General features: G+C 45.3%; 1 protein-coding gene across 1 annotated transcript in view; it reads left to right on the top strand.

Moving 5' to 3' along the window:
• The first annotated feature begins 2,331 nt into the window (after nt 1–2,331).
• Nucleotides 2,332–9,072, top strand: part of SLC6A5 (solute carrier family 6 member 5) — a 69,412-nt gene continuing 62,671 nt past the window's right edge. The window contains exons 1-3 of the mRNA XM_072622000.1: nt 2,332–2,860; nt 5,201–5,336; nt 8,935–9,066. Of these exons, the coding sequence (XP_072478101.1) occupies nt 2,342–2,860; nt 5,201–5,336; nt 8,935–9,066 (787 nt within the window). The 5' untranslated portion in view covers nt 2,332–2,341. The remainder of the gene's footprint in view (nt 2,861–5,200; nt 5,337–8,934; nt 9,067–9,072) is intronic.

Raw genomic sequence — 9,072 nt, 5'->3', positions numbered from 1 at the left:
AATGAAGGGAGCAAAAATGAAGAGAAGTGATGCATTTCCTTCACCCTCCACTTACACACAGAACTAAAAGTCACCCTAGGCTTGAAAATAAGTCCTGTTTCCCTCCTAAAAGCTGTCCCTCTTCCTTGGGGTTGAAGGAACGATTGGCTTCTTTTCCAATAAGGGACCGAGGGGGAAGGTCAACATCATTCCTCTCAGAGTCTTTGTTAACGAAAATTTAACATAAAGAACGTAAATACAAACGGAATCCAGGAATCTTTTTTAGAAAGTAGAGGGTGAATGAATCTATGTATACCCGCAGACCTCACATGTAGATAGATGGTCCTCTATTAATTATAAACACGCTCTAACAGAAATTAGCACTGATTGCTGCTTCTCAAGAAAGATGGGGGTATCATTTTGAAATGTGACTCCCAATCTAGAGATCTGAGGAGACACCAGTCAGGCCTCGATAAAGAAGAGAAAGGATTATAGACAACAACAATGACTTAACACCGAAAAAAAATCGGCCCAACCCCTTCTTTCTGGAGGGAAGCTTCCTTTCGCTTTAGGTGCAGTGGGACGTGTTCCTTACATGTTTCCTTTAATTAGAAGGAAGCAAACTTCTGTCTTCTCTGACTGGGCTCGCTTTAGTAATCAGACCCTATGAGTCACGCTGAACACGCAAACCCCCTCCCGCCTGAGTGACAAGGGGCCGGCGCACTCTTGGCTGTTGTTGTCCCTTTAAAATCGGAATCCAAGGGGTAATGATTTATCAAACTCTTATTATCAAGAAAATGTCAAACGAAGGGCACCTTGCTATGCACTGACGCAAACCCAATCTTTCCCAGGGAGATATAGAAAGCTTTGCTCTGGACTGAGCAAAATCCATTCCATAGATAGCTTGTTCTGCAGGATCTTGTCTTCTACCAATTCTATCTGTTGCTCATTTAAGACAACAATGGTAAGTGTTTGTTTCCATACCTTTTGGAGATGAAGAGGGCTGAGGTAAGAGGGAGATTCGCTGTAGAAATCAGTGTTTAAAAAACGAAACTGTTTGGTGGATTTTCGGGAGGTGGGTTGGGGAGGAGTGTCTCAGCGCCTCAGGTACTTATATTCGTAAGTTTCCGGGTAGCTCCCGAGTGATGGTCTGTTCAAGGCTGGAGGTCTCTTTGAACCAACTAGCCTGCGAGCGCTGTCCGTGGTGCTGAACAGCTAGATTCCTGAATACAAGGCGGAGTAGCCCACGGATACAGCAGCAACTGTGAAGGGATCCTAGACAAACTGCAGGTATTTGAGGCTGATACAAATTGAAATCTTTACATCCGTGCATTTGTAAGATTGGAAGGGGTCTGTTCAGATGTAGATTGATTTGTTGGTGTTAAGGTTTAAGATACCGCGAAAAGGAAGCAAAAAAGGGAGTTTTGGGTACGGGATTGTTTTCATTTGGGGTGATGGGAGACAACTGGGAAAATAAATGAAAATTAGCAGCTTGCTAGAAGTCATCAGATTAACTCTGGAAGGAGAGTTGACTGTTGGAAACGGTCGTCCTGGAAAAAAACTTTATAAATTCCTTTAGACTTTTTACAGATTTCGAAGAATGCCAACACAAGTATGTAGCAACAAAAGCACACATTGTATCCTTGCTTTTTTCCCCCTTTTTTCCTTTTTAACACCCTCTTTTGTTTGGTCGTGAGGTTCATCCCTATCTCCCGATTTGACGGTTAATTAGGTGGGTTTTTGAGAGCTCAGAATGGAGCAAACCGTTCGGCGGTATGGGGAGGGGGGCATTTTGGCGGCTGCCAAAGCACTGGCTTATGTAGTCTGCTGCCTGAGCCTCAGCAGCAGCTTGTCCAGACCCGAAAAAAAAGACAGTGTGCATTGTTGAATGACAAAGGAAATGGGGCGGAAAATTAAAGAATCTTTCTACACTGGTGATGGGGGAAGCAGGCACCCTTCGGTCGTGTTGTGAAACCCAAAGAGGCCAGGAGCACACAGCTGTAGAGATATTTGCTCCCGCCTCTCACTCCTCTTACCCCCCCCCCCCCATCTTTTCTCCCCAAATCATCCTTTAGGCTCTGTCTCTCTCGACTCACCCTTGAACTGAGAAGGCATATTAGCCTATTCATGAGAGGTAGCCACTGACGAGATCAGCTAATTGTAAAATATGGGCTTGTCAATATAGGCATATATATGAAATTCCCACTCCAGATTACATTGCTAGACATTTTGGAAGCAGTTCGGTTCTAAATTATTGGAATATTCTTATATCTATGTACAGATACACATGTCAAAAGTATTGTGATTTTCTTTTTACTCGAAAGTGACATTGTGTTCTTAGGATTACTCGGGTCCGAAGGATATGAACAAGCCACTTGCAAATAGCTTCGAGGCTTCGGGAAACCCAGAAGGTTCTTTAGTGACAAGGACCAGTCCGGAGCCTGATCCTTCCCCTGCCGTCCCTTCCCAGCTGCCTAGGATTGCCAAGTCGGCTTCCAACGGTATTCAAACTTTCCTTTCGGAAGAAGCCAAAATCTACGAGTCAGAGAGGACCAAAGTTGGGATCTGCAGCGCCCGGGCTCCACTAGATGCTGCCTTCCGCCAGGATTCTATAGAGTCCCATGCCCTGCAGACCATTCCCCCTACTGGGGGCCCGGGCCCGGGCCCGGGCCCAGGCAACACTCAGCACTGCAGGATTCCGGCCCTTCGAGGTGCCAGCGTTGGAGAGGATGAGAGCGCGAGTCCAGGCAAGGGCACGTTGGAGAAGAACAGTGCCCAGACTGCAGGTTGGATAAACATGAGCCAGAGCACTGTGGTGCTGGGCACAGACGGCATCACTTCGGTTCTGCCAGGCAGCGTTACTACTACTTCTACCCCCGGGGTAAGTTTGGTTTTTGCTTCTCTCTCCCCAAATGCCCTCAGGACAGTAAGACTTTTTCAGGCTTCACTGCCCTCAATCTCTCAGTGCCCCGATTCTGCTAATTGGGCAGAGAGCCAGGAGAATAAGTGTTCGACAAATATCAAGCTGAAACCAGAGCAGGAAGAGTCTTGCCCTGTGGTAAATGGGTGGGTGCAGCCAGAGACAATTTGGGGACTCCTGGGTCTCCAGGTTAGCGAAAGGGAGAAGAGGATGGGGGCACAGGATGGATCTGTTGAAATATTGTGAGGGCACAGACAGGTTGCTATTATGTAAGGCATACCCTTAGCTCAGGTGGTGGTGGTGGGAGGTGACAGAGCTGACCCAAAAATATGAGTTGAAGTCCGAATAGCCTTTTGGTTAGGGCAGATAGAACAGGTATACCTTTAACAGGTATAGCCTCTCCTATTTTTGATTAATTATTTTCCCTTACTTCCATTGTCTGGAACCTACAGGAGAAAAAGAAGGAACTCATACCTATGGGAATTATTTATGACAAATGAACTGAAAATTTCAGAGTGGCAAAATGGTAGCATTCTCTCCCCACTTCTTCCCCCCCCCCCCACTAAAATCCTAAAGGAACAGGCAAATAGTGGGGAGCTGGAAGTAGAACTTGAAAAAATTTTGGGAAACCTGGTCAATCCTGTGCCTCTTCCCTATGGTAGATAAATAGGTCTTTCTTCTTAGTTCCTATCTCTTCCTTCCTTCCTCTTCCTTCCCATTATTTTCCCCCTACTTTCTTTCCTGCCTAATCCCTCAACATACAAATAGTTCCCAGGGCCATTGGCCATTGGTCAAATCTTCTAGGGGACCTTTTAGATTTAGGAGTTGGGGAAATGAGAGTTGCAAAGATTGCTTGGAATCAGGAGATCCATCCTAATTGCAGGATTTGAGGTGAAAATTCTCTTAAACATTGTTTCTTCTCTGAGTTCCTGGTGCTTCATTTGAGAATCCCTTCTTTTTTCCTTGCCCTCCATGCTCCTTTTGCCTCCTCCCCTCTTCTTCTCATATTTGATTCAGATAATTGAATACGTATTGGCTGGGCTCTACCTCTCTGACAGGAGAGGGATTGTACTGGGAAGGAGAAGATAAAGACAAAGGCCACATTCCCTCCAATTGTTTTAAAAACAAACAAACAAATAAATTCCCAGGGGGCAAAGATGTTTTATGATTCTCTCTGGATTTGCCATCTGCAGAATCAAGGGCAATGAGTATGTCTGTCAAAACACAGATGGACAGAAAGACTACTTCTTTTACTTGTCTTTTTACCTCTAAGCTTGATGAACAGGGCAGAGCTTAAGTTCCATTCTGCCCCTTTCTCTATGTCTCCCCAACCTCAGACTTATGGAAGAGGAGAGAGGGATGCCCCAGGAAGATCTAGGTCTTACTCTTGTCTGATTTAAGACCTATATCTCCTCCCCTGTCTGTCCATTCTTTCCAGCACTTGCCTTCTCTTCTCATTTATTCCCTTGGATTTTTTCCCTCAGCACTTTCCTTTGTAAATCAGCCCATTTTCAGAGGATTCAGGTAACAGGCTCCCTCTTCTAAACCGCTTAATAAAAAGGTCGTAGAACACAGGTTGATGACTTTTGGGGTATACCGACATTCTGGAGGGAGAAGAGAAAGGATCCAAAGTGTCCAGGGATTCTAAAATCTCGGTCTAGTGACCTGCCCCACCTTTTTAAAATTTTGGTTTGCCAGGAAGGCTTCTTAGAGGCCCGTCTTACAATTCCTGAAAGCCTTGTTCATATCTTAGTTGCCAGCAGGGGTGAGATATTAGGGCGAAAGGATTCTTTCAGGTGTCCATTTTCAAAGAATCAGATTCAGGAAACAACCCAATGTTTTGGACGCCAGTTCGGAATGTACTTCCTTGCCTTTCTCTCTTCATTCCTCTGCAAATACTTTGGAGATCCGTTTCCCCCATCTCTAAAATCTCGCCCTTTCCACCCCTTCCTCACTCCCTCCTTCCCTCCAACCCGTTTCTTCCTTCCAGCAGAAGTAGAAAGCACTTCCAAACTAGCATACCCCTTACTCCATCCCACCTGGAAGTTGTGCTTTTGCTGTCCCCAGGCTACATAACAAAAAGAATTTCAGTGGGAGAGGATTTCTCCCCAATTTTGCTTTAGCTCTGGTGCCTAAGGAAAATACTTGGTCAGTTATTTTTTTTGGAGGGGGGAGGGAGATAGAAGAGAAAGGAATGGGCTTGGAGGGTGAGTGTGAAAAGGGAAGTATGTGAGGCTTGCTTGCTGAATGGACACTGGGGTTGTTATGGGACCAACCAATGTGCTTTTCCACCCCCAGGAGGACGAGGAAGGGGATGAGAATAAAGCCCGAGGGAACTGGTCTAGCAAACTGGACTTCATCCTGTCCATGGTTGGGTATGCAGTGGGGCTGGGCAATGTCTGGAGGTTTCCGTACCTGGCCTTTCAGAATGGGGGAGGTAGGACTTTCTGCTCTATTTCTTCCGGGAGGGGCTACTGGGCGAGTTATACTGGGGTGTGGGAGGGACTGCAACTCCGCCTGGGAAGATGTTCTGGGCTGCTCCCACAGACCTCGAGGACTCTAACCCCATCCTGTCTCTTGCTGGTTACTTGACACGGAAATCTAAAAAAAAAAAAAAAAAAAAAGCCTTCCCAACTGGATCCATTTAGATTCGGTATCCGAGTAGGATCCATCACTTAAAAACCTAAGCATGGGAAAATAAACTGGGATGTTTGGGTTGGGGCTGTGAGTCTATTTGCTTCAATAATCACGGTCCTAGCCACTAGACAACCCTGGCCATTATATCACATTACCGTCCTACAACACACACACACACACACACACACACACACACACACACTCACAGATGAAGCAACTTTCACTATGCATTTACTGAATCAAGAACCGTGTATGCTAAGGCTGGTCTAGGCGCCTAGAATCAAGAGGGTTGAGATTCTTAAACAATCCTATCCCACCAGAACACAGTTAAACCTAAATTTTACAACCCAGCGATTTCCACTCCGGAAGAGAAGTTATTAACAGTAGTCTTGATTATTGTTTTACTAATCTGAGTTAGTTCCTTGTTGTCTAGTGTGAGTACTATATTAATTAATCTGATATTAATACTTATTAAAAATGATTGGGTGACGAGGTGAGGGTAGTCTCTCGGATCACATACTACTTCACAGACAAACGTATATATTGGCAAGACACGTTTTTCAATGCGCTAAATAGAGCTCCGAGCAATTTTCGTTGTTTTCACCTTTACAGCGAGTCCAAGGGACTCTTGGAAAGGGAAGCCTTTCTTTAATGTGGTAGACTCCCCCAAACAGGCGAGAAACAGTCGCTAAAGCTTTCTTGGCCCCTGAATTCTCTCTTCATCCTTCCCAGTTAGACGGTTCTTAGTTCTTCCCACCGCCTACTGGAAAACTTGGCAAATTCTGAGATCACCCAAAGCGCTTCTGACTCTAGTAAAGGTTTTCGTGGTGTGCTTTGGGACAGCGATTCTGTCTAATCTCAGATGTCCTCTGGCCAATACAAGTCGCATCCTTTGGCTACCCCACAGGGGCTAGCTCCAAAGCGAATATCCGACTCTAAAGCCCCGGGTACAGACCATCCCTTCCTTCCCCCAGCAGAAAGGCTCACACAGTTGAATAGAGAAAAGGCAACTCTCAAACCCACCTACATTCACTAGTTCTCCGCACCAAGGAGGTCTCTGAGTCCTAATTCCTCCAATGAAGGGTATTTAGAAGATACTCTTCTAGGGTGATAGAAAGATAGAAGTTGGCATTTGATTGGCCAGTGTCCCCACCTGGAAAAGCTATGAGCCTGGCATAATTCTGACTGGCATAAAAAGTTGAGTAGAGGTTGCTAAGTGGTGCAGTGAGTCAAGAAGACCTGTGTTTGAGACTCCCACCCCCGCCTCCACATACACTAGCTATGTGACTTTGGGTGAGTCACTTACCCTCTTATTTCCCTAAGCACCTCTCTCAGACTGATTTATAGGGGTGTGATTTGCATCTCTGCGGAATTTCTACAGTGAGAATTCCTCACTCAAGTCGAGATGAAAAAAAAAAACAAACCAAGAACCAAACTTAAAAACATCCCCAGAGAACTTGTGGACACAACTTTTGCCATGCAATCCCTATCTATAAGAACATGCAGGGATACCAATAATTAAGGTTCTTTTTTTCCCCTCTTAGTTTACCTGTAATACTATGGATCAGGAGTTCATAAACTGGGATTATAAACATGGATGTTGAAAAAAATTACATCTTTTCTCCCCACTACTCTCTAGTTGAAGTTTAGCATTTCCTTGAGTTATTTTAAAACGTTATTTTGAGAAAAACATCATCTCCAAACTGCCAAAGGAGCCTATGACAGCCAAAGGGTGAAGGGCCTCTGCTATAGCTGTTTCTTGCCTGAATATTTCTCTACGTATCCAGCTTGCTTAGTTTTTCTACAAGGGAAAGCTGGCCACAATTTCCTTTGAGTTTCTGAAATCAAGTACCTAGCAGATTTGCTTGAATTCCTCTTCTCGACTGGCTTGCCCTCGGGGGCTGGCCTGGCTGTTTTCCCGCGCGCCCCTGACCTGAGCCAATCATTTGCCTTCTTTTCCTGCTGGGGGCGGGGGCGGAGAAGCCCCTGGAATAAAGCATTCTCAGCGTTTTTCCGCACTGCGGCTTAGGAAAGCCTTGTTCTGAGCTCCTCTCTGGTTGGAGCTTGAGTTGGCTGGGGGAGGGATGCGGACCCCTGGGGTGTTTCTAGACAGGCTATAGGGAAAGGATAGATACCCCACGTCCCAGGGTGGGGGAGGAGTGTCTGTGTGTGCCCCACACATGGCTTACTGCAGAGCTTGCTAAGTCTGCCTGGCCCGGACTGCACCCACCGAGTCCTTGATATCCAGGCTCAGCCTGCTCCCCTTCTCTGCCCCTCCCCCCCACAATTGGGCACCCAGTTGCCAAGGATCTAGGAGCCCAGGTTACCGGAAAACCATCTGCCTTCCACCACCTCCCAATCTCAATGCCCTCTGGAAGAGAGCCCATCGCCTATTAGTTAGCTAGCTTTTAGTAAACTCAATATATGCCCTACACAATGCCAAACAGTGGGGTTACAAAGAAAAAGAGCACGACTGAAAGCCAGGGAAGCTAGCAACTTTTACTTGATTTTCATTTTAAGGAGAAACTGAGATTTCATAAGTTCTAGAATTTTAGAATGGGAAGAGAATTTAGGGGTTACTTTCAAACCCCTCCAAAGCCGGGATATTCCAGCTAAAGATACTAGTCTGCCTTGGCTGTTTCCCTGGACTCCAGACCCCCACCCCAGCTCTTGCCCTGGCTAATCACACCAACCTTCACTAGTGGCCTTGGGGTCAAAATCCAACCAAGCAACCAATACACCCTCTCACATATAATGAAACCCTCCTGACTACAGCAGTAGCTAATTAGTCATTCCACATCCTTGAAGAAGTTTAAGATGCTCAAATGATTCAAAGTAGTAAAGCGATAATTTTAGTAATCAAGTACCCAGCCTTGCAGAGATATAAGAAACAAGAGTGACTGAATGAATATTAAAGCAAAACCCTAAACCAACATGAAATTGCATGAATGGCTGTTGGTTACAAGCCAGTACATGTGAGTTCAGATCTTTCCTCTGGTATCACCTTAGTGACATTTGACCAAGTCATTTAAACCTCCAAAATTTTATTCATTAACTATAAAATGAGGAGGTAGGCATAGTCATCCTCTGAGATTCCTTCTAGCTCTAAATCTATTATCGTAAGAATTTTAAAACTTAAAAAACTGAACTGACATCAAGGGAATCATTTCAATCAGATGTGTTTTCTAAATGGGTTGAGGAGGGGAATTGGAATATTATGTAAGAGGGATCTGAACCCAACGATTTGCTATCATGTTGAGTCTCTGATCCAAACCATCTGAGTATTACTCCAAGGGTTAAGGTGTAATAGTTCAGGATGGGCAGGTGCTCTTTTTTCTGCTGTAATTTTGAGACACATTCTTACTTTCTCTTCTCTTATCCTTCTCTAATATCCTAAGGTGCTTTTCTCATCCCCTATCTGATGATGCTAGCCCTGGCCGGTCTGCCCATCTTTTTTCTGGAAGTATCCCTGGGGCAGTTTGCTAGCCAGGGCCCTGTGTCCGTTTGGAAAGCAATACCTGCTTTACAAGGTGAGC

Source organism: Notamacropus eugenii, chromosome 6 (assembly GCF_028372415.1).
Source record: "Notamacropus eugenii isolate mMacEug1 chromosome 6, mMacEug1.pri_v2, whole genome shotgun sequence".
Lineage (NCBI taxonomy): Eukaryota > Metazoa > Chordata > Mammalia > Diprotodontia > Macropodidae > Notamacropus > Notamacropus eugenii.
Note: the sequence above shows the minus strand (reverse complement) of the source record. Positions and strands in the feature narration are given on the sequence as shown.